Source organism: Herpailurus yagouaroundi, unplaced genomic scaffold, assembly GCF_014898765.1.
Source record: "Herpailurus yagouaroundi ecotype Mexico unplaced genomic scaffold, PumYag 67525, whole genome shotgun sequence".
In the NCBI taxonomy this organism is placed as follows: domain Eukaryota; kingdom Metazoa; phylum Chordata; class Mammalia; order Carnivora; family Felidae; genus Herpailurus; species Herpailurus yagouaroundi.
This window is the reverse complement of record NW_024420331.1, coordinates 781,847-807,457: the sequence shown is the minus strand read 5'-3', so window position 1 is coordinate 807,457 and position 25,611 is coordinate 781,847. Positions and strand designations below refer to the sequence as shown.

At 47.7% G+C, this 25,611-nt stretch overlaps 1 protein-coding gene and 1 pseudogene across 1 annotated transcript in view; both read left to right on the top strand.

Annotated features, from left to right (window-relative positions):
- The window catches only part of PRPS2 (phosphoribosyl pyrophosphate synthetase 2), a 29,629-nt gene extending 4,625 nt beyond the window's left edge, over window positions 1–25,004 (top strand). Inside the window, exons 2-6 of the mRNA XM_040467639.1 lie at window positions 11,971–12,069; window positions 12,940–13,064; window positions 19,141–19,314; window positions 20,683–20,842; window positions 22,447–25,004. Coding sequence (XP_040323573.1) covers window positions 11,971–12,069; window positions 12,940–13,064; window positions 19,141–19,314; window positions 20,683–20,842; window positions 22,447–22,539 — 651 coding nt within the window. The 3' untranslated portion in view covers window positions 22,540–25,004. The remainder of the gene's footprint in view (window positions 1–11,970; window positions 12,070–12,939; window positions 13,065–19,140; window positions 19,315–20,682; window positions 20,843–22,446) is intronic.
- LOC121025188 (uncharacterized) lies at window positions 1,069–1,225 on the top strand (annotated as a pseudogene).
- Window positions 25,005–25,611: the final 607 nt, after the last annotated feature.

The following is a 25,611-nucleotide window of genomic DNA, read 5'->3' as shown; positions in this document are numbered from 1 at the left end:
ATATATATATTTTAAACGTTTATTCACTTTTTGAGAAACAGAGACAGAGTGCAAGCAGGGCAGGGGCAGAGAGAGAAAGAGACACAAAATTCGAAGTAGGCTCCAGGCTCTGAGCTGTCAGCACAGAGCCCGACATGGGGCTCGAACTTGCGAACCGTGAGATCATGACCTGAGCCAAAGTCGGACGCTTAACCGACTGAGCCACCCAGGCGCCCCACCCCAGCCTTTCACCCTAATTCAAAACCTGCTTCATGATGTTTAATCTTCCTGCTTCTTTTGAAGCAAGGCCCACACACCTGTAAGATTTTATTTTTGGTTTCATCTGTATGTGCAAAAAGCCAGGGACTAGCTCAGACAGTGAAGGAAAACTTATGGTTTCGTAAGCCATTACACATCAGCCCAATGAGCTGCTAACACGGAGAAAGGAAGCTGATGTAGTAATTGGAAAATGCCTGGTGTATTGTAGTCTGAGCTCTGGGATCACAGCCTTGGAATCAAGTGGACTCAGGTTTGAATTTCAGTACCACCATTGACTCCTTTCGTCCTTTGTAACAGTAGCTTAAACTCTCAGTTTTTAGCTCACCTGTATATTAAGGATAGTACTGGCTACTTTTTCTGAAGTACTTAGCATATAATAAACATGTGGGTAGACAGACTTTTTCCAAAAAGAGCCAGGTGTCAAATTTTTACACTCTGTGGACCACCAGATCTCTTGATCAGCTCCACCATTTTGGCATGAAAGCAGCCGTATATGATATGTAGATGAAGGGCTATGTGTCCGTGTTCCAATAAGATTTTATTGCTGGACATTGCTCTATGAGTTTCATGTGTCTTTCAGACATCACAAAGTGTTCTTACGTTGGATTGTTTTTCAACCTGTTAAGAACGTAAAACCCATTCTCAGCTCATAGGTTGTGCAGAAACAGACCACAGCCTGGGTTTGTCTCCTGGGCCGCACTTGGCCGACGCCTGCTGTGGTGGACACTCAATCATTGCTAGTTTCCTTCCCTGGTAAAAACAGTATGACGTGGGCAAAGCTGGAAATCATTACATCTGAGAGGGCAGAAGATTGCTTCTTGGCCTTTTGGCTAAGATCAAGTGTAGTATCTGAGAGGATAGAGGACTTGAGGCTTTTTTCAAAATCATTTTCAAGGTTATGTTCTCTTTTCAATTATCAAATTGTTTCGATTTTTTACCTGGAACAAGTGAGCACAGTTATCCTGATGTTAGTTTCTGTAATCTTGTAAATTTCTACCGCTTGTCAAATGTATGCTTTTAGCAGGGCAGCGTCTGATACATTGATTAAGATCTGGAGCATCCAGAGACTCTTGGTCATGGCTGGGCCGCCTCACAAAATGTTTGACTTTTCTCCATTTTTCATCAGGGGAGTTGAATGATTTACTTTTGGTTGCTGTTCCTTAACGCTACCTTTGTTGAAATGCCATGCTGATTGTTCTCATAGTGGCTGTAAAGTCGGTTAACTCGCAAGTCTTTCCTGCAAGGTTTAGTCGGCTCTTGAGCCAAACTCATAGGACAAAACCCAAATTTGTAAACAAGGTCTGGAGAAGGAAATCAGAAAGTATGAGTTTAGAAATGACCTGTGGTTTGGATCTCAGAAGTAGCAAATGCGAGATACCACGGAGGAATGTTTTTGCCCATTATAGAATTGTAGGAAGAGCCCCACTTTGATTAGCGTCGAGAATCAGATTGTATTACAGAGAAGTCCCAGTGATCAATTTGTTCTTCTAATTATCCTGAAATTGTGTTAAGCTAAATCATTCTCACAGTCATTGAGGCAGATAACTAAGCCTTGAAAACTCGACGTGGTAGAGTTTGTGTTATTAGATGTTTTCACTTCCTGGAAACCTCCACTGTTCACATTTTGAGGCTGGAAAGAATGTATGTGCATGTTATATATGTATTGCTGACCTTAAAAGTAAAACTACCAGTTATTTTACTGCAAAAGGTGGGTTTATTCAAGAATTAAAAAACAAACAAACAAGCAAACAAAAAAACGTAGGCAGGGCACCTGGGTGGCTCAGTCGGTTAAGCGTCTGACTTCAGCCCAGGTCACGATCTCACGGTTTGTGAGTTCAGGCCCCGCATCGGGCTCCGTGCTGACAGCTCGGAGCCCGGAGCCTGCTTCAGATTCTGTGTCTCCCTCTCTCTCTGCCCCTCCCCTGCTCATGCACTGTCTCTCTCTGTCTCTCAAAAATAAATAAACGTTAAACAACTAAACAAACAAAAGTAGGCAATTCTGGAGGACACAGGAAAGGTACGCTTTTGAAGGAGCAAAGGGAGGTAGTTGGGTTGTGATGAGTTAACAACTTCAAGTCAGTTGGAGAAAACTGGGGGTTTGAAGTATGGTGGCTCTTCATCGGCGGAGCTGTTGTCAGGGATGAGGAAAACATTTCTCCCTCCTGCTGGAGTAGTGGAATAGTCAGTGTCCATGTGCAAGGTCGAGTCTGCCTCTTCCCGTTGAGTCTGCAATGGACAAGGCATATGGAAAGGCGTGAGAGCTCCCCCTCCCGAAACCTCCCGAGTCCATTTTCGTGGGGGTTCCCATTACTGCTGTTCACATTCCCCCCTTTTGATCAGGATCTTTCCTTGGAAGCATCGCAGATCAGCAGTCAGGTTCTCTGCATTTAGTGGTTTTATCTCTCGGTGCCAGGAAGGACCTTCTCTGGTGGTCACGTTCTCACCTCGGAGGGCGAGTACACAGCAGTTGGAAACCACTTAAGCCACATTGAGCAACAGGGAGGGTTAGGAGGGACAGCCCTCAGGCATTTTCCCATCTGAAGTCTGTATCTTCTCAAGACGGTGAGCACTGAGCCAGCGTCAGCTTAGGGGCCACATCCTTTCTGCGGGGGTTTGATAGACAGCAAGTGCACGGTCAGAAGCAACGTGACCGTTCCAAAGTGTATGTTGGTTCTAAACCAGAACCCTGGGTCTGAAGATATTTACAGGCCCTGTTTGGACTTAGGAAAGAAAGGTTTCTCGCTGTGAAGGCCATCCCGGGGTCATGTTGCCTCCCGAAAGTCATCTCCTGAGGTGGCTATGCACCAAAATCATGAACTACTGTAAGAGCACGCGGAACCGAGTGCATTTGGGAACCTAGGGCCCACGTGTAACCGTGAAGCAGTAGTTAATGAGCCCTTTTGCGAGAATAGCAACACTTTAAGGACATTTAAAAACCCTATTGTTCTCTCAGAAGAGCTGTTTAGAGCCATGTGTGTTGTCAGTAACAGCCCATAAAGTTGTGGATTCAGAAACCGTGAATCTGGATAAGAATCCAGAGTCCGTTCCTAGTTTAGACAAAAGAAAGGCTTTTGTGGATTCTGAGCTTCCTAACCCTTTGGAAACGCTCACAAGATCGTAATGAGGCGGTTGCTGGAAAGGTCATCATCAAAAGAGGTTTCCCCCTTTGTGAGAGATTGGGAAATGCTGATAAAGGGCATTTTCTTTCTTCAAAAGAAGCGACAGTGAGAAAAAAGTACACAGGCCTGGGCCGGACGGCTTGGGAAAGCAGTCTCTCCAGATGTTGTCGGCTTCGATTCCAGGAAATCATGTCACCAGATGGTATGCAGGTCCCGTCAGGGTTTGGGGCTTTCTTTAGATGTGTCACGTGGATCTAAGCGTCGGCACAAGGGTTGGTGAACAGATCCTGATAAGGGCCTTTCCAACGAGTTTGAAGACTCTTCATGGAGGTGGTGTCTTCCCCGACAGACAGATCCTCCAGGTGGCAAAGTGTGAGCAGTTAAGATCGTTGTCTCCTGTGCGCCAGGAAAAGATTGCTCTAGCAGAGTATGGGTATGTTTAATAGAAGCAGCCAGACCTTTACAGTGCTGAAGATGTCTCCTTTTATCAACTGTGGGTCAAAGAGGGAGGGGCCAGAATGCACGGTCGTTCCTCTATCTCCAAGGGTGACAATGTATGCGTTCCAAAAGGGGGAGGATCTGAGACACAGTCATTTTTTCTCACCAAACTTTAGCCGCAGAAGAGGCACTGGCCTGTCTACAGGGGACGCTTCGGTCCAGTGAGGAAACATACAAACCATGACTGAAACATACTTCTATCCATGAGATGGGGGGAGCTGCATGAAATCCATTTGCCAAACCTCAGTTGGTCCACTGAGACAAGCCAAGTAAACTAGACCCTTTTTGCGGCCTTCCTCATATGTTCCCATCGATATGGGTTCATGAATGCTATCATTCTGTCAGTACGCCGATGGTTGAATGTGTGCGTGGTGGGACATAGAGGGAGCTTTAGAATTTCCGGGAGGACCAGATCGTGATTTGGTCCAAACCTGAGCTTGCTTCCTTTATTCAACCGATAGTTGTTAGATTTCCAGATATTGACTCTCCTCCTCTGGGGCTAATTGTTGGGCATCTCCGGTCAATTTTTCTCATCTGTCATTTGAAAGAACATCCCTTTGGAACATGCCAGAGGTCTGGGTGTCAGTCTCCTTGAGAGCAGCACGTGGAAATACCAGCAAGGTGGTATCCCTTGGCCCCCCAGGGGGTCGCGTCTGGAACCCCTGGGAACCTTCGTAGCCAGAGCTGCCAGCAAAAGTATGGTACCCAATAGATGTTGGATGTAGGGGCCATTTTTAATCTCATCCCCGCTGGGGGTAAGGAAACCTTGTTGCTGCCGTCACATTCCAGAATAATGAGCTACCCCAAAGGCATACTGACTATCAGTATAAATGTTTGTGGTTTTGCCCTCGGCTAAAATACAGGCTTGAGTAAGAGCATGTAAGTGAGCCTTGTTGGCCGAAGTAGCTGAAGATAAAGGTGACAGGCCTCAGGGACTTCAAAGGGAGTTGTAGTAGCATGTCCAGCATGTTATTTACCCTTTTTTTTCTTTTTTTTTTTTTTTAATGTTTGTTTATTTTTGAGACAGAGCGTGAGCAGGGAAGGGGCAGAGAGAGAGAGAGAGAGGGAGGCAGAGAATCCCAAGCAGGCTGTGTGCTGAGAGCAAAGAGCCCGATGCAGGGCTTGAAGCCACGGCTTGTGAGATCACGACCTGAGCCGAAACCAAGAGTCAGACACTTAACTGGCTGAGCCACCCAGGTGCCCCTCCCATTTTTATTCTTTAAGAACCCTTAGTAAGCCGGGAAAAGTGTGTATCCTGAGAGGTGTTTCCTATAAGTTGTCACCGGGAGTCCAAAGGTGATCTGTCAGCCTTAGGCACTTGGGAGGGGCTTCATCAGGGGAGGGGGGGAGAAGGTGGCCCAGGTAAGGCTCTCGCAGTGAGAGTTACTTGGATGAGGAGTAGTTAGCAGGGGTGTCTATTAGGTTTGCTCTTTCTATTTCATCAGTGGCCTGGACTAAGAGGACAGTGGCAGGAATGACCCTGGGGCAAGGGGACTGTCCCCCAGCCAGAGGGGCTGGTTGGCTGTAATACCCTTTGGGATGATGTTGGGGGAGGACTCAAGGGCATCCCCTCACGTCTTGCTCACAAAAAGGCAGGTTGCTAATTAGGATGTCTGAGGGCAGGGGCTTTTGGTAAACTTCGCTTTCAAGTCTCAAGGGGCTGTGTCATCCCCCTCTTTGCAAATAGTAGGGTTAGGTTTGTTATTTTTTAGTAAAGCACACAGAGGCTGAGCCGTGCGAGGGACGTTCGGAATCCAGTGTCGACAATAGCCAGCCAGTGCAAGAAAGCCTTGTGATTGGCACTTAGTTTTAGGTTTGGAGAAACTGAGGATGCCTTAGAGTCTACCTGGATCCAAATCTGGTCTGTGTTCTGAGATCATGTACCCTAAATATCAAACCTGAGTTTGAACAAACTGTCAGTTTTGTCTGCGGAGACTTTCATGTCCCTTTAAGGCCAAAGGTTTTAACAGGTGGATGTTGTCTTCCCATGTAGAGGTTTGAGAACGGCGACAGAAGCAAAGGGCCTGTGTATTGTGACAAGGTAGAGCCGGCAGAAAACTTTGTGGCGTCCAAATCATTTTTTACGGTTTGTGAAGGGTTAAGGACCCTGTGTAACCCTGGGGCATTACTTTCCGGGTATCTTTCCATCCTTCCCAAATGAAGGTAAAAAGATACTCGCTATCCTTATGAACTGGCGTATGGGAACAGATCCGTGGGAATGGATGTCAGTAGCCCGTGAGGGTTGGGAACAGTGGGGTGCCACGGGACCCCGGTGCTGTTCAGTGCTCGGAGGTCCTGGATAGAGTTCTGTCCTTGGCCGTTGTGTTTTCTCGCAGGTAGAATTGGGGTGTGACAGGGACCAGTGCAGGGGATAGTGAGGCCCTGAGCCTTGTAATCCTCTGAGGTGGGCATGATGCCTTGAAAGGCTTCTTTGCGTGTAGGCTATTAATTCTAGGGATCAGTTTGAATCTTGATGGGAGGTACCCTGTGGATTCTGCTGGTGTCCGTTGAAGACTTTGCCCATAAAGAGGACGGTAGCTGAGCCAGTAGGAATAAATGATCAGCGATCAGTACCCCCAGCCTCTGCCACAGTGCCATCAGAGACAGAGCATAGGAAAAGATGCCAACGGGTCATCGATTTCCCCCTGTTGGCTGTTTTGGTTACTACTCTCAAATTCTAGAATTATTTTCCTCTTTTGGGAGAGAGAAATTCCGGCCTATTTTTCTAAGAAATCTGGGCCCAGTGAATGAGTAGGGAGGAGTGGAGGAACCAGGGAAGAAAGGGTGTATATCTCTAAAAGGGCCTCGACAAAAGGGAGTCGGTTCGGAGATGGGAGCCTGTTGAGGCTGACCAGAGACCCCCACTGTTGGAAGTGTTTTAGCGCTCCGGGGCAGGGGCTGCTTTACGGTGGTGTCGGGAACGACAGAGACAGACTTCTTCCCAATCTGGATAGTCGTTGCTGCGAGCTGATCAAGAGGGATGATTGGGAAGAACGCCTGGAGCTCCTGGCAGCCCCACTGTAGACAGCAAGACGGGGTCACTCCTGTCCGGCAGGGGCCTGCGTCGAGCAATGATACGAGCGGCTGAGGGTACAAACAAGGATGAGCTCTCCCCGAGACCGGCACCGGCTGACGACGCCCCAGAACCGATCAGCAGCAGAAGCAGGGGAGGGGTGCAGGTGCCCAGGACTGACCAAATCCCTTTAAAAGGGGGAGGGCTTTTGCAGCGGTCGGGCCCCGCAGACGTGACCCTCTGCGTCTGAGCGCCTGAAAAGGCAGCTGCCGCCGAAGGCTCCGGCCAAAGAGAACGGAGAGCCTCCACCGCTTGAACAGAAGGAGCGGGAGGGCCGAGCGCGGACCCGGCCCGGGGCCTCCTCTCAGCTGCGCGCCCGCACACGGACTTGGCGGCGGCCTCGTTCACTTCCTACCGCCTGTGTTATCTCGATCGTCGTGTGCCTCCTCTTAGGTCCTGCGCCGTGTGCGGGGAAGAGGCCAAGTTAATCACAGCTCCAACGTCACTGGGTCTGGAATCCCGAACCCGCTTTCTCATTACGTTCACCTTGCTTTAGGACCGAGCACAGCTGGCGCTGCGCAAAGACCCAACTCGTGCGTGCGCCTTCACAGCGTGCTCGCGACAGTTGGCGTGGTCGGCAGGGAACTGAGTCACAGCCGAGACCAGAGGAGATTGCCTCAGAAAGGCACTTGGAGGGTTAAGAAGGATTAAACCGTTTGGGGACGTTGCAAAGATAAATGCCACTACTGGCCAAGTTAGCCTAGCACTTGGCAGAAAGACGCGAACAGAAAATGTGGAAAAACCTGTATACACATGCGAGGTATAAGTGGGAAATAGAGCCGCACACGGTTCAGAAGTTGTGAATAGCCAGCCAGTAGGTTGCAAAAAAGAAAGAAAGGTCCGGGCACTCGGTAAATACCTAAAAACGATGGTGAAAAGGGCAAAGCCCTTCGTGTCCCAGGCGCCCATTGCACGGGTACCTACCTTACTGATGAGAACCATCCCACAGTTAGACTAGGAACAGCAAAGGGGTGAAGAACTAGCTAATAGACTAATAAGGAAGGACAAAGCCATGAATAGTTTAAGTTTCAAGGACGAAACACCCTTGGGACCCTGGGACCCCCATCTTGAGGACCCAGGAGACCATGATGCCCCCTAGGGGGGTGATTATCAAATCAGACTCTGCTTCTGCGGGTTAGGGGCTTTCGGGTGTCAGCTGGTGCTGGTCTTGGTGATAATCTTGTAGCTGCAGTGCCCTTAACTGTTGGCATCATTGCTGGATACAGGCTCCTGCTTGACATGAGTGACTCCATCTTGCTGTCTGCACGCATCATGGGGAATTAGGACGTTGGAAAGGAAACGGTAGCAGACACTACGCTTCTGGTTTTGTTTAGGAGCGTTCATTTGTTGGAGCTGAACACTGAAAATTTTAGCCCTCTTTCTTCTAGGTGACTCACCTAGGCAAGCTAGTTTGCCAGGTTAGTGGAATCTGAAGTGGTCAGTTGCCCATCCCATCCTGGTCATCTTAACGAAAGGGGAAAGAGCCTGGAGCAGTGATTCATAAACATGAACTTAAATGTTACCCCGATGGATTCAGCACCTAAAGGAAGACCAGAATTTTCTCTAAAGATAGTTTGGAGTCGATTATAATAATCGTGAATGGATTCATCAAGCTTCTGTGTATAAGCCTGAATTTTGTTCCAGTCAACAGGCTTAGGAAAAGCCATTATAATTGCTTACTGGCGACTTCCAGCAAGTTTTCTAGCATCTTGCCAAAGGGTAGGGGTCTGTTTCTCTAAATCCCGCTCAGGATTTTCCCACTGGGCTAGTTTCACCCAACGAAACTAAGTTTGAATATTTGGTGGTGGGAGGGTGCGGGGTGGAGAAGAGGCCTCAGAAGCCTTTTTTTCTTTTTAATTGTTTGCCTCCTTCAGTTTATAAATTGTATCTTGGAGAGAGGCAATTTTAGATTCCCGAGAGTGTTTGGAAGCTTCAAAATACCAATTAAAATAGAAATCCCATTCAGTTTTGTCATTTTCGAACCATGGTTGTTGTCCAATTCATCTTTGAGAAAATTAAGTTTGGGGAGATTGAAAGTTCCCCATAGTGGCCATTGAAGTTCTAAATTACTTCTGGTTAAGTCAGTCCATTTATTTATAAATGTGCGTGTGGAGGGCCCATAGTGCTTAAACATAAAACCGGCCAGAGTCCCAGTGGGTGGCGGGGCGGTGGGTGTCCTCAAAGCGCTCAAAACATTTCGGTGACTGGGATCCCATTTCTTAGAGGGTTTTCAGGAGCCAGCCTGGTTCCAGAAGGAATCGGATGAAAAGTCCCGCACAGCTCTGGGAGGCGCGGTTCCAATGGAAAGTCTGATTTTGAAAATGAAATCAGACCGAGGGCCAGCCTGGTTCTGAAAGAGGACTTCAACCGTCTGCATTCCGTCCTCAGTCTACTTTCTAATTAAGTTCTCCTCTCCAGCTTATCTCTTTTGTTTTATTATTTTTTTAATGTTTTATTTAGTTTTGAGAGGGCATCAGTGGGGGAGGGGCAGCGAGAAGGGGGCAGACAGAGGATCCAAAGCGGGCTCTGTGCTGGCAGCAGCAAGCCGGACGCGGGGCTCGAACTCACAAACCGGGAGATCGTGACCTGAGCCCAAGTCTGACGCTCAACCAACTGATCCACCCAGGCACCCCTCCAGCTTCTCTCTTAACTCGGGCAGAACACCCTGAGGGCACAGCATCCCCTGATGGGAACCCAAACTTACCGCTCAAGCAGTAAGGACCTCCCTGTGCCAGCAAGACCCCCGTGATGGACCCCAAGACAAATGATTGGTTGCCCTGACCTTCGCTACCCACCTGCACGTACCCCCCACCTTTGCCCCACATTTTCCTTACTTAAACCTAGAAGTGTTCCTGGCACTTTGCAGACAGTCTCCGAGATGCTGGTCCGCTGTCTTCCCGGTGGTGGCTTCGCTCAACTAAATCCCTTTCTTGTTTCACTACCGCTCTTCCCTCTGCCTTTGGATTTTGTCAGTGGCCAGTGGCCGAACCTGCTCCATGGGTAGTGCACCTGTTTGCTCACCCACCCCGCAGCTGTCGGGGGTCCTCTCTGGATCTCCCCTCTGATCACCAAGTAACATTTAACCTTAAAAATAGACACTGCCAGGGACTCCTGGGTGGCTCAGTCGGTTGAGCATCCGACTTCGGCTCAGGTCATGATCTCACGGCTCATGGGTTCGAGTCCCATGTCGGGCTCTGTGCTGACAGCTCAGAGCCTGGAGCCTCCTTCAGATTCTGTGTCTCTCTCTGGCTTCTCCTCCCCCACTTGTGCTCTCTGAAAAATAAATAAATATAAAAAAAATAAACACTGCTAGTTATTTTACCAGCAACAGATGGGTTTATTCAGGAATAAAAGAGAATTGCGAACAAAAAAGCTGTGACAGGATTGTAGGCAAGTCCGGGACATAAAGGAAAGGTAGGCTTTTGAAGGAGACAAGGGGGGAGTTGGGGGACTCTTAGGAACTAAAAGTCCATTGGAGGAAACTGGGGGTTCAAAGAGTGGCGGCTTCTCATTTTCTGAACTGTTTCCTGGGCACGGGAAAAGCACCTCTTCCTTCTGGAGTAGCAGAGCAGTATCCATGTGCAAGGTCAAGTCTGTGCAAGGTCACATCCGCCCCTTTGGTTGTGTCTGCAATTGACTAGGAGTGGGAGGGTGGGAAAGCTCCCCCTCCCAAATCTCCCGACTCCATTTTTGTGGGGATTCCCGTTACGAATGTTCACAGTATGTTATTATAAAGTAATGTTTGTTTGCTTTTTAAAAGAGTATGCTGTGTCAGAGAAAGTACACACGATCTGTTGACATTATGATGTAATTCCTTCCCGTGTATGCTTTTACATGAATCTACTCTATACTCTGTGTATTTTGTAGGAATGGTTCATTTGTTACTATTGTGATTGAAATGTTTTCTTGTTGCCAGTTTGAGGTGTAATTGACATAACATTGGGTGTGTCTGAAGGAAATCTTTTAAGCTTATGTGTATGTGTGTGTGTGTATATATATATATATATATATATATATATATTTTGGGAGGTTGGTATATGAGCATATTCCTGTTTACAGTAAAATGCTGACCTCTTTTCCTAGCTTCAGTCTCTGTGTAGTCTTTTATATAATTTTTGATGTAGACAGTTATTGGCCAGGATTTATGATGGCGGAACTACAGCTATGGAGAAGTTAGGTAACTTTAAAGAAGATACAGTGTCAATAAATCACCTTGTGTCCCTTCTTGAAAAACCAAAGTTTTAATCCCCTCAAGTTGTTCTTTCTTCAGTCTGGTTTTCGTGTAGTAATTCGTGACAGCATTCGGCTTCCAGCTGCAGTATATCAAGTCTTCTTGAAGACCTGACCTTGGCTTTCAGCTGGCCCCTGCCTCCCTTGCCAGTATTCCCTTACACTCCCTCTTGGACCAGTGCCTGTGGCCACCCAGCTTTCAGTCCCCAGATGTGACCTCCTGGCCTCGGTGCCGTCACACGTGCTGCTCTTTTTGGAACACTGGTTTCTCCCCTCTGCTGGCCACACCTTAAAAGCAGTTTCCTCCAAGGGGCCTCTGATGATAACCAGCCTCTCTCTCTCCTTTTTTTGAATGTTTATTTATTTTGAGAGAGAGAAAGAGAGCACAAAGAGAAGAGAGACGGAAGTGAGAAGAGAGGCAGAGACAGAAGTACAGCAAAAATTCCAAGCAGGCTCCACGTGGTCGGTGCAGAGCCTGACATGGGACTCGATCCCACGGTTCATGAGATCATGACCTGAGCTGAAATCAAGGTTGGATGCTTAACCGACTGTTTCATCGTTTGCTTCTTTGATACTTGTTCTCGCTGCATGGTGTCAAGCTAGTAACATTGGGTGCAATAAATGGAATGAAGAACTTTTGTTGTTATGATGTAAATTTCTTCCTTGTTATTAAGAATTAATTAATGTAAATGATTAAAGTCTTAAATGACTTTAGGTGGTTAATGCTGATTTTGTTCACATATCTCTTCCCTTCTCTTCTGCTGTTATAAAATCTATGCCTTTATTTTTTAGAGCCGTGCTCCAATTTCTGCGAAACTTGTGGCCAATATGCTGTCAGTGGCTGGGGCAGATCACATCATCACCATGGACCTGCACGCCTCTCAGATCCAGGTTCCCGCCTTTTCTTTCTTGCCCTCGGTTGTGATCGGGGGCTTAGTGCAAGTGGTTAAATCCTGATTCTGTTCAACTGTTTTCGAGGGAGGTAATGTTACTCGTGGTCGCGTTTGTATACGGTGGCTCTCTGGGATTTTCGTCTTTATTGAACTTGGGACTATAGTTCAATGTAGTTATCACCTGACTCTGCCACCAACCTCTGTCCAAACAGTTTTGGGGCGGTGGGAATGGCTTCTTGGTAGTAAACTGTATAATTCCATCTCAGCTTCTCGACAATCATGAGAATGGCAGAGTTGTAATGTATGTTTTTTAACCTCTTCATAACTGAGTTCCTTTATCTATGAAACAGGCCGAATTGTACTGTACCTACTCTGTAATACAGGGAACGTGAAACATTTAGCTTATAATAAGGTGCTTGAGACACAACAAATCTCTTCACTCCCTTGCAAAGCCATTCTCCTATTGCTTAGAATACAGGCAGGGGGCGCCTGGGTGGCTCAGTCGGTTAAGCGTCCGACTTCGGCTCAGGTCATGATCTCACGGCTTGTGAGTTCGAGCCCTGCGTGGGGCTCTGTGCTAACAGCTCAGAGCCTAGAGCCTGCTTCAGATTCTGTGTCTCCCTCTCTCTCTGCCCCTCCCCCGTTCATGCTCTGTCTCTCTCTGTCTCAAAAATAAATAAACGTTAAAAAAAAAAAAAAGAATACAGGCAGGCATAATAGAATGTGTCTCCAAACATAATGGATGGGACTGAAGTAGGCTCCTGGAACATATCTGTCTTTTGATTTAATTCTGTTAAAATTCAGTGGAGGGAGTCTGCTGAAAAGGCTTCTTTTGAATGCAAAATTCAAGTTTTACTGCTCTCCGTAGGGATTCTTTGACATCCCCGTGGATAATTTGTACGCGGAGCCCGCGGTCCTGCAGTGGATCCGGGAGAACATCGCCGAGTGGAAGAACTGTATCATAGTTTCACCTGACGCCGGGGGAGCCAAAAGGTAGCCAAGTGCGCCTCGTTTTTCTTTTCCTTTTTTTTTTTTTTTTAAACGTGTTAGGTAAGGAAGCACGTGTTTTAAATTACTTAATGCTCTATTTTCGTAAATGAATAAGGGGTCTACGGTCTTGCAGAGAAGGGTGCCGTCAACTTTAACATTTCCTCCTTCGTGAGAGAAGCAGGCACACACATTTGTTTCCAGCAAAGAACATGTTTTACTTGAGGTATTTTGTTCAGTTCTGTTTTCCTGAACAAATTTCTTTTTAAGGTTTATTGTTGAGAGAGACGGAGAGAGGCAGAGCGTGAGCGGGGGAAGGGCAGAGAGAGGGAGGCCCAGAATCCGAGGCGGGCTCCAGGCTCCGAGCCGTCAGCCCAGAGCCCCATGCGGGGCTCGAACTCCGGGACCGTGAGATCATGACCTGAGCTGAGGTCGGAGGCTTAACCGACTGAGCCCCCCAGGCGCCCTGAGTTACGTTTTTGTGATTAAGAAAGAAAACTGTGTCTATCAAGCACTGAGGACAAAGGAAATATCCGGGACCAGGAAGTGAAGAAGGGCTGAAAACCATGCTCGAGTGGCCTGGGGGTTCGGGTATCAGATCCAGGAAGAGGCTGGTAATTTAAGTGTTAGCTGTCCCCATAGAGGTCTCCAGAGAGAAGGGAGGGAGACAGTCTTCATTCAGGCCTTTGGGGGTGGGGGGGGGGACAAATTAGCCACCCGTGAGAAATCAAACTGAGAGCCTGTGCCGTGTGCAGATACACGTCAAACTCTGCATCCTGCCCCTGTGCCCGCCCCACCCCCGCACAATGTGGGGCAGGAGAGTCCCTACGCTGAGAAAATTTACACAAAAATTGATCCCGGGCTACAGAGCTCCTGCAGTGGGAGAATCCCACCAGCCCAGCTGCTCAGTAAGCACTCCGCACTGAAGACAACCTCATGCCTGATGATCCAAGTTCAAAAACCGGGAGGGTGCAGCCCACCCAGAGCCAGCGTGTGCAGATATCACAGCGGCGGGCCGCCAGCACTGTGGGGGTGACGGAACGATTACTGGACTGTAAAATTACTGAGTTGGACAGAAATTGACATGGTGCTAAAAGCATGGTACGGAGCTGCAAATCTCGCGGGCTTTGCAGACTCCGGGATTTAAGGAGCAGTCGGTACCAAGTTCACAATGAAGGGTGATGATGATAGAACGTTGATTTGGTACGGGGTGCTTTACTGCGGCCTGAGGCTTGCTGACCTTGTAGAAGTGTGCGGCGGCCAACTGGGAGAGGAAGACAGGGTGGCATGGGGCTGAGTGCAGAGGAGCAGAGGAGCTCTGTCCATCAGCCCAGTGCAAAAGCCAACCAGCTGCTACATGTGCCGGGAGAGTGACCTGTGACGGTTGACCTTCAGGACGTCTTTATTTTATTTTATTTTTTTTTCAATGTTTATTTATTTTTGGGACAGAGAGAGACAGAGCATGAACGGGGGAGGGGCAGAGAGAGAGGGAGACACAGAATCGGAAACAGGCTCCAGGCTCCGAGCCATCAGCCCAGAGCCCGACGCGGGGCTCGAACTCACGGACCGCGAGATCGTGACCTGGTTGAAGTCGGACGCTTAACCGACTGCGCCACCTAGGCGCCCCATTCAGGACGTCTTTAAAATGCAGATGCCTCATTTGGCTCCCTCGTCCACCTGCAGCCCAGTGAGGGGCCTAGAATGAAACTTAAAAGCTTATGAGGAGCCCAGGAAGCTGTCCTAAAGGCCACGCAGGGAAGCGAAGGTCCTCATTTTCAGAAGAGCCTCGATGAGCGCCGAGCTGCTGTCTTGACAGTTCGGTTCCCCGCTCTGGAGAAGGGGACGACCAGGTGGGGCTGGGCCTCCGAGAGCAGCAGGAAGTGGCCGTTGACAGGAAGGAGACACAAATACATAAAAGCCAGAAACAGAAAGTTATCTTGCAAAGACCCCGGCCGGGCAGCAGCAGGGCCCTCAGCCGGGACCTCCAGGTCAAAGCTCAGCGAGTGTTGTCTGCTTAAGAACACCGGGGAACGGGAGTGACATTGTGCAGTTCCCCGTGCTGGAAACGCTTGTGGTTTACTTGGAAACTTCCATTAAGTGCCGCCGTGGAATCTGCATTCATATACGGGGACTCCTCCGGCCTGATAGAGGGTTACAGAGCTGAACAAGTGGCCGCTTTTTTAAATTGTTTTTTTATGTTTATTTGTTTTTGAGAGACAGAGAGACAGCATGAGCAGGGGAGGGCAGAGACAGAGGGAGACACAGAATCCGAAGCAGGCTCCGGGCTCCGAGCTGTCAGCACAGAGCCCGATGTGGGGCTCGAACTCATGGACCGCGAGATCATGACCTGAGCCAGAGTCACACGCTTCACCGACTGAGCCCCCCAGGTGCCCCAGAATCCACCTATTTAAAGTGCACAGCTCAGTGGTTTTTAGCGTATTCAGTGTATCCCTCACTACTGTCACATTCCAGAACATTTTCACCACCCCAAAAAGAAACCTGTACCCACAGCCAGTGACTCCGTGTTCCCGCTCCCCCCAGCCACCCCTGATCTACTTTCTGTCTTGCTTTCCTGTGTTGCCTGTCTGGACATTTCGTATGGACGGATCGTGTAGTACGTGGTCTTTGTGTCTGGCGTATTCCTTTTCCTTAAGCAGAAAAAGACGGACTTTGGCAGCTGATCAACCAAAAAAATAGATTCCATACATTTGTGTGGCCTTTCCTATCCCAATGCTGTTTTTTATAGAGAGTCTACAAATACACGTGCTGTTAGCAAACCTTCAAATTGGGTAACGTCCCCCATTTCCTTCTTTAGAGACCTCAGTTCTTCCCAGTTTCAGAATTCTGTTGTTTGCACACGTCTCCCTTTTCATTTGACACAAAGGGTGATGTGCTGTGCACAGTTCTTCAGTCTCCAGTCTCCACTCCACTTCCTTGTTCGGTCTTAGCAGTGTTTCATCGTTCTTTTTTTTTTTTTTTTTTTTTTTAGCTTTTGTTTATTTTTGAGAGAGAGAGACAGAGCACAAGCGGGGGAGGGGCAGAGAGAGAGGGAGACACAGAATCGGAAGCAGGTTCCAGGCTCCGAGCTGCCAGCACAGACCCCGACGCGGGGCTCGAACTTGTGAACGTGAGACCATGACCTGAGCCAAAGTCAGATACTTAACCGATGAGCCACCCAGGCGCCCCAAATGCTTCATCGTTCTTTATAGCTGAGGGGTACGTCCTTTGTGTGCATGTGTCCTAATTCCTTTCACATGACCCCCCCCCCCCCCGCCCCGACTCGTAGGGACTGTTGTTTTGTACTCTGACGCGCGCTCCTACAGCACGAACTTCCAACCTTGGGTATGCATTTGCAAGCAGGATACGTTCCGAGGGCAGTTGCCAAGTCTTTCCCAAAAGATAGACCAGTCGACAGTCCCAAGTATGAATGCCGGTGACTTTATTAACCAGATAGTGATAATATGGTCTCTTTTCCTGTTAATTCTGGTTGCTGTGGATAAGGTCAAGCACCTTTTCTCGCATGTTTATTTTCCAAGATGGCCTATTCGTACCTTCCTGTGTTGTCTTATTGGCTGGAGGCCTTTTCCTTTGACTCATTAGGAGTTTTGTGGAGGCACGATTTCTTGCCTTGGTGCATTTTTATTCCCCACAGCACTTTTATTTTTTTTTTTAATTTTTTTTTTAAACGTTTTATTTATTTTTGAGACAGAGAGAGACAGAGCATGAACGGGGGAGGGGCAGAGAGAGAGGGAGACACAGAATCGGAAACAGGCTCCAGGCTCCGAGCCATCAGCCCAGAGCCTGATGCGGGGCTCGAACTCCCGGACCGCAAGATCGTGACCTGGCTGAAGTCGGACGCTTAACCGACTGCGCCACCCAGGCGCCCCTATAGACAGTAATTCTAAAGCATATTCAGAGACTGAAAAAAAAAGTTTAAAGTTCCTGAAATTCTCGGTAGTTTTTCTGTTCAAGGGGAGTATGTTTCCTAGTAATTTTTCTTAGAGATGCTCATGTATTCACTAAAGGTGCCCACTACATATTTGTCTTAGTTTGGGTTCCCCCAGAAGGACATGGAGGACTTTTATTTTTTTTTTAATTTTTTTTTATTTTTATTTATTTTTTATTTTTTTTTAACATTTATTTTTATTTTTGCGACAGAGAGAGACAGAGCATGAACGGGGGAGGGGCAGAGAGAGAGGGAGACACAGAATCGGAAACAGGCTCCAGGCTCCGAGCCATCGGCCCAAGAGCCCGACGCGGGGCTCGAACTCCCGGACCGCGAGATCGTGACCTGGCTGAAGTCGGACGCTCAACCGACTGCGCCACCCAGGCGCCCTCAACCCTTGCTTTTCAAAATGCAGAATCAACTAACCAGAGTTCATGGGCAGCTGTTTTTTTCAGATCCCCTTTAAACCACCCCTATTACCTCTGCCAGGAAAAGTCCAGCTTTTTGGGGGCACACATTGTAGATTTTTTTGCCACCTCCTCTCCTTTTCTTCTTCGTATTCTGGACTAAGCTGTTCCCCACCTGGCAGGACAACCACACAGGTAACGCAGGGTACATGCACTTGACATTATTGGCGCCATCTTTGCGTGATGCAAAAAAGCCATTTCATGAAAGAAAATAATCTAATTGATTATCTGATCAATTAGAATGTAATGCCTTAGTAAAAGCTTTAAAGCCCGACTTGTTGCAGGTAAAACTTAATATTGCCACAAGAGGTCACTCTTGGATTGTCTTTGAAGCTCGATTGGGCGGACCGCTAAGGAAAAAGAAACCTTAGAAGGTAACACCACCGCTGAGATAGTCTGCGTTCACCTGACACTGCTGTGGGAAGTTGGTGAAACGAAATAATTGAGATTTGGGGGGCAAAGAATGGAAAGACGGGTTTAGAAGAAGTGGAAATGAAAATATGTATGTTATTTTTGTTCTAGCTTTTGCTGCCTAAGATTTCTGCATGATGCATTGTCTCCACATCATTTGTTAGGAGTAAGTCTTAACTCTCGTACACAAGGGAAAGAAGAGTTGTATAGCAAGTGCCTCACCGATAAGCCTGGCCTGCCACCTTGCCTTTCTCTTGCCCGCTCTGCCCTTTCTGAGGGGATGACTTTGGAGCATTTGCCATAGATGAGCAGAGAAACTCCTGGTTTACAAATCTCAAGGCCCCGAGTGTAGTGAAAGCCATTTGCATAAGCTGACGTGTTAACATGGATTTGTGAGCCCCCTGGCTGCACCCCAGACTGAGCAAACGGCAGTTTCTGAATAACTGCATTTTCCTTGTGCCCGTAATTTTTTGTTTTCACATACACTGTGTTTTCATGCTGGTAAACACACGGCTGTTGTCTTAGGCCTTTTTTTTTTTTTGAAGTTGTTATTTGAATTCCAGTTAGTTAACATACAGTGTCATGTTAGTTTCAGGTGTACAGCCTTGTAATTCAACACATGCCCGTGATCTCTTTTTTCTTTTTTAAAGTTTATTGACTTATTTTGAGAGAGAGAGAGAGAGAGAGAGAGAGAGAGAGAGAGAGAGCGCACAAGTGGGGGAGGGTCAGAAGGAGAGGCAGAACCCCAAGCAGGCTCCACACCATCAGCACAGAGCCTGATGTGGGGCTCGAACTCCGGACCCATGAGATCCTGACTTGGACCGAGATTAAGAGTCGGACGCTGATTTTTAAAAGGCGGAAGAGGGGCGCCTGGGTGGCTCAATCGGTTAAGCGTCCGACTTCGGCTCAGGTCATGATCTCGCGGTGTGTGGGTTCGAGCCCCGCGTTGGGCTCTGTGCTGACAGCTCGGAGCCTGGAGCCTGCTTCCGATTCTGTGTCTCCCTCTCTCTCTGACCCTCCCCTGTTCATGCTGTCTCTCTCTCTGCCACAAACACAAGGCCCACTTGTCCCCGTGGTTTGCCTACTGTGCATCCCAGGCCGGGCCTGGCTTTTCTAGTGAGAGCTGATTATCTCCGGATCTTGGGTGTGGTTGGTTACCGCATTCCTAAACTACAGCTTGAAACCGTAAGAGCTTTTGTGAACGCTGACAGTGTTTAACTCGTCTGTCCTCTGTTGGCGTCTCGGTGTCTCGGAGCAGGGTCACCTCGATTGCGGACAGGCTGAATGTGGAATTTGCCCTGATTCACAAAGAGAGGAAGAAAGCAAACGAAGTGGACCGGATGGTTCTGGTGGGCGACGTGAAGGACCGCGTGGCCATCCTCGTGGACGACATGGCGGACACGTGTGGCACCATCTGCCACGCTGCGGACAAGTACGTGGACGGTTTGGGCAAACGGGAGAACGTGTCATTAAGAAAGGAAAAGTGGCAGCTTTAAAAAAAATAAAAGGGGGCCTGTTTCTACTAATTCTTGCTGCGGTGGCTTGGGCGTGGTCTTTCAGACCAAAGGGTGTTCTAGGCCCATTTATTATTTTGTTTCTTGGTGGGAAAAAAAAAAGTACAGGCCTTTATGGCCCGGTTTTCACTTTTAAGGATGCGCTTTCAGGGTATTTGAAAAAGGTTCAGAGAGGGCGCTGCCCCTGAAACCGAGCACGGAAGAGAAGAGACTGTGTTGCGGGCGTCTCTGGGCCTTGGCCCCTTCTGTTCCGCGTTCGTTCCCAGCTGCCTCAGCTGCTGGCTCCGGAAGGATTGAGAGCGGCGCTGTGGGGATTGGGGGCCACCCCACCCCCCAGCCACGTGTGGCCCTGGAACACTTGAGTGCACACCAGGTTTCAAAGACAGCACGAAACAAAGAATGCAGACTGTCGCAGTAATCATTTTATAGTGACGTGTGTCAAAATGATGGTATTCTGGCTTGATTAGGTTAAACCTGTGGTTCTCAACCAAGGGCATCTGTGCTCTCTGGGGGACATTCGATGGTGTCGGCAGACTTTTTTGGTTGTCACAACTGGGGGGAGGGCGTGGCTAGTGGGGTGAGGCCGGGGATGCTGCTCAGTGAAGAATTGTGTGGGCCCAAGGCCAAGGTTGATAATCCCTCATGTAATGGAATACAAAGTGTCTTGCCAGTACACAGCTTAAAAGATTCTTTTTTAGGCTAATACACGTGAGTGAAATTCATTTTTGGTTTTTGTGGAATGCACTTTTTTCTTTTTTTTTTTTTGAGAGAGAGAGAGAGAGAGAGAGAGAGAGACAGTGAGCGAGCTTGAGCAAGCAGGGGAGGGGCAGGGAGAGAGAGGGAGATAGAGAATCTCAAGCAGGCTCCGTACCCAGCATGGAACCCGATGCAGCTCAGTCCCACCACCGTGAGATCGTGACCTGAGCCGAAATCAAGAGTCGGATATGTAACCGACTGAGCTACACAGGTACCCCCACGCTTTTTGCTTTTTGTTTGTTTGTTTGTTTGATGTTTGTTTATTTTTGAGAGCGAGAGAGCGCAAGCGGGGAAGGGGCAGAGAGAGATGGGGGCCAGAGGATCCGAAGCAGGCTCCGTGCTGACACCAGAGAGCCTGATGGGGGGGCTCGAACTCAGGAACCGTGAGATCATGACCTGAGCCAAAGTCAGACACTTAACTGACTGAGCCCCCCAGGCGCCCCACACTTCTTGCTTCTTAACTCACCCTAAGGGGAGGATGTTTCAAGAATATGTGTGTACCCTTAATTTTTCTGTTTCCTGTTCTACAGGCTACTCTCAGCTGGAGCCACCAAAGTTTATGCTATCCTGACGCACGGGATCTTCTCTGGGCCAGCTATTTCCAGAATAAATAATGCCGCCTTTGAAGCTGTTGTGGTCACAAACACCATTCCGCAAGAGGACAAAATGAGACACTGTCCCAAGATTCAGGTACTTCTACAGTGTAGGCCGAACGAAGCTGCAGGGAACCTGCATCCGATCCCCCAAGATAGCTTTGAGTCCTTCTGCGTGTGACGGTGAGCGCAGGGAGAGCCGGCAGAGGTCACGGCTGCCTGTAACACAGGGCGCGATTCACGCGAGGTCTGGGAAAGGCTGGGGTCGGCGGGGGTCAAAGTCAGAAGTAGGCAGGCAGCCAGCCAGACCACCCTGGAAAGGCAGTAAAAAACGGGCCGTGCCAAAGCTAAGCAGAATGACCATCTGACCCAGTATGTCTGCCTCTGGCTCCGGAGCCCCAAACTTGAAAATGGACGTGCATCCTGAAACATGTGCACACACGTTCATAAAGCACACTATTCGCAGTAGCCAAAAGCTAGAAGCAGCCAAATAAATGTCCATCCACGGGTGAATGGACCACCGAGGCGTGGTCCATCCGTCCAGTGGAATAGTATTCTCCCTTAAAAAGGAGGGACATTCTGACACGTTGGGACAACGTGGATGAACTTGGAAAACGTTATGCTAAGTGAAAGCGAGCAGACTCACCAGGACACACGTCGTGTGATCCCGCCCCTCTGAGGGACCTAGAGCAGTCCAGTGTGGAGGCAGAAACTAGGGTGGTGGGTGCCAAGGACTGGGGGGGGGGCCCGGGCCTGGGGAATGCACTTAAAGCCACTGTGGTTAAAATGGCAATTTTTAGGTTATATATATTTTACCACAACTTTTTTTAATGTGTATTTATTATTGAGAGACAAAAAGACAGAGTGTGAGCAGGGGAGGGGCAGAGAGAGAGAGGGAGACACAGAATCCGAAGCAGGCTCCGGGCTCCGAGCTGTCAGCGCAGAGCCCGAGGCGGGGCTCGAACCCACGAACCGTGAGATCATGACCCGAGCTGAAGTCGGGCACTTAACCGACGGAGCCACCCAGGCGCCCCCACAGTTTTTAAAAATGGAGGGAAAAAACACACAGCGCTAAGGATCTTTAGAGCTTTCCTCCTTCCTGTCCTTCCTGACTTGGGAGGCCATTAGAGAATTGGTGATAATCATGTTCTACCGACTGCCCTGATCGAAGTTGAAAGGATTTGGGTCCCCGTTTTGGGACACACTCACACTTATCCATCTGTGGATGGTCTGTGGCTGTCGTCACGCTACAGTTCAGTGTGGCCCGCAAAGCTGAAAATACTTACTACTGGGCCCTTTACCAATCGCTGACCCCTGAGTTAGGTGATCCCAGCCGTGCTGTTAAGGGACACAGTCACTGTGTTTTTGGAAACCAAGAGACAAAAGAACCATCCATGTAACGATTGAGTAAAATGAATCTAAAGACAACCAACACCCCAAGAAAAGGATGTCTCTGATTTACAGCGACTCTGAAAAGCCTCTGAGTATCTGTACTGAAAATCTTGCTTCCGGGATCCCATATGTGTTTGTAAGTTGAAGATAGACCCAAACTGTCTCTCAGAAGAAACGGGTGTCGAAGACTGACGGTAGCACGTCTTGGTGGCCTGGAGAAATCGTTTCTCAGCTCTCTGGCTTTTAAGTTTTTAATTAAATATGACTGAGATGTCCCACTGTCCTCTCCCCTTTTCTGTTGGCGTTTAGGTTATTGATATCTCGATGATCTTGGCAGAGGCGATCCGAAGAACGCACAACGGTGAATCTGTGTCTTACCTGTTCAGCCACGTCCCGCTATAGATCCCGGACGTGGGGTACGGAGCAGGCCTGTTCTGCTGCTGGCTTGTGTGCATTTGTTTCTTCTTAGTTTTAGGACTCAGCAATTATAGGATAATGCAAAAAGCATTCGATCTTTGTATACCGCAGGAGCCATGGTTTTTCTCCTCCTCAAGCTCAAGACCATTTATTTCCACTTTGGGGTGAGGGTGGTGGTTATTTCATCTTGTTAAGTGAACTGTCGTTAATGAGCTATGTTTTGTCATCCCGACTTGTTCTAGTAGGTGACCTTTTTCTTTGTTTTTTGTTTTGTTTTTTTCAGTATTTTGAGGCCACAGCTCAAAATATATATAATTCCACTGTGTAAGTTCATAGTTTATATATTTTGAGGTTACCAAAGGTGACTTCACATTAAAGCCTTCTGTGTAAATAATGATAATGCCTATGGACATTTGGGTAAAACCCTGTATACAGAATTAGCCTTTTACTTCGGAGTGAATCTTAGAAAATTTATAATACCCTGAATTTTGATTTTTTTTTTTTTTTAAGTAACCAGATGTCACATGAACCATTGTGGTTATTGTGCTTAATTTGACCAAATTTTATGTGGCTTAAGATGGCCACGGACACATTTACCTTCTGATAAACGTTAGCCGTATCAGAGGCAATGTAGTTTGGTGTCTTTTTTGTTATTGCCACTTCTGAAAAACATGGTGTAACTATCACTTACCTGCAGTGTCACGTTCTGAAATTGCAAAATTTGTGTTTGGCAACAGATCTGATTGAGAAAGTGTCGAGATAGACCCTGTGGGCTGACTGGTGGCCCTCACGCTGTGCTCTGGCCATCCCAGGGGGACAGCTCTTTGAGCGGCTCGTGTCCCGCCGTCTTATTTTACGGCCTGTTTTTAGCTCTAGCTTTCACGTTGCCTTTTTTGCGAGAATTTCACGTTGTGGGGTTCCACCAAAGCACAGCCTCCCCTAAGCCCCCTCAAAGGCACTAGTCTGACTGTTACTTTGTTTTTAACATAATAAAAAGGTGAATTTTTGTGACAGCCACCAAATGAGTAGTTGAACATTCCATCCTCCATTTGAATTTCATATGCCTTTGCCTCAAAAGTAGCAAGTCTCCTAGTCAACTGATTATTTTGACTAAAACTGTTAAATAAAAAATGTGGGTAAGGCTGACGACAAAAAGCACAAATAAGTAAGCATTAATTGCTCTATTAAGATCATGTCAACACGGTGGCAGATGCCTCGCGGAGGATGTTGTGACTTTCGTTAGATGCACCTTGGTGCACAACCACCTGAAGTTTTCAGCCCCGAAAGAGGAGAATCTGCCTCAGAGACAAAGCCCTGGTTATAGTAACAGTCTCTCCCTCTGCTCAATCTCAAAACTCAAAGAGAGGAGACCCTCTGCTCTAAATTCTGCAGGTGAGAAAATCCAATCTTTAAGTCATTAAGAGACTTGAACCACAGTCTTTAAGCTTTCAGACTTCACTGCAGCAGAGGTCGAGATTTAAAAGGATCATTTCTGTCATTGCATTGTGCTGTACCTTAAAATGGCTTCTGAGAAAACAGTGGTATTACAGCCTGTTAGCATCAGCCCTACGATATGGACTGGCTCTATCTCTAGGAAGAGTTGACTGGAGATCTGGAAAGAGCCTATTTCGATGTATGTGATTTTTAGTTTCAATAAATGAGTGCTGTCTCTTTCTGGGAATTTCTACGCACAGGCAACTGAAAATGTAGCCACGAGTGCGCGTGGGTAGACGGCCTTGGGATACTAGTGTAGACGTGTTGACGTGACTGCAGAAAGTTGAGTTAAAGGTAATCATTTCATCTTAAGATGGACTCTAAGATCTAGAGCTGGTTTTAAAATCTTCACATAAAAAAAATCTGCATGGTCATTATCATGAACTGATTCTTTCTCTCATTTAGCCTCACTCTTTGTTTTCTAGTACTTCTGGTACATTAACTGATTAGACTAGACTTGGCCACACACAGTGGCAATGTAGTCCTTAACCGTTTGATGGTTTCACTTCAAGAAGGATGAAGAAGGTGACCTCAGGAGTGGCCCGATCCCAGAACTTGGGTATCCCCTGCTGCTTGCCTGGAAACATCGAAGTGATGATGAATTGAAGTGATGATGAATTGAAGTGATGATGAATTGAAGTGATGGATGAATTGAAGTGATGAATGAATGAGCCCAGTAGATTGGTTCTGTCCAACCCTGCTGAACGGGGCTGGACTCCCATATATCCAGCCTAAAGGGGAGTCAGAGAAATACAGAAATACCAAAGCTGCTCATCTTCCAACTTAAATTATGTTAATCAGCTTACGGATGCTCGTATTAGAACTGGCCTCTGTTAGATGTCAACTAGATTCAAGAAAATATAATTTGCAGTTCTTGTATTTTTTTAGAATATAGGGTTTTAAGATTGTCCCAACACTGTACTAAACCACATCAATAAAATCATGCTACTACTTTCTGCCGTCGTTTGTATTGTCATTGCGGAGTGCTGTGTTTCGAAGGAGGGATGTGTTTTGATGGGGGGACCTCAACGTGTTTGCTACTTCACGATGATAGCCTGGTGTCTAAAATCACAGTAAAGCCAGAAGTTCGGTGGAGTTCAGCTTGTCTCCCTGTTGAAGGTATTTCTTTCAGAGCTGACCAGCAGTCTCCTTGTCCCAAAGTTTAACAGCTGTGCCACGTAAGGCATCCAAGTTGATAATTCTAGATGTTGCCTGTAAAATTGGAGATTGCACAGTGTGCTTACACGTTAAAGTGGTCATGTTCAGTGTCCATAGATTGGAGCAGACCAATCTTACATGTAGGCCCCACAGAGGTTTTTCACGGGCTGTGGTTTGAGTAGCACCAAAAAGAGTGTCCTGCTCCCATAAAGCAACTAGCTACTCCGTGATGCTTTAAGTTACTTGCATGGGGCAAAGCAAATGTATAATTATGTTCTCTGACTAAAGCTGAGCCTCGAAGTGTGGATAATGCCGAGAGTGGTGACATTTTGTCTTCAAAGTCTCGATAAAATATGAAGCGCTAAAACCAAGTTTGCAGGAGATCATAGTTTAAGGCACAACACG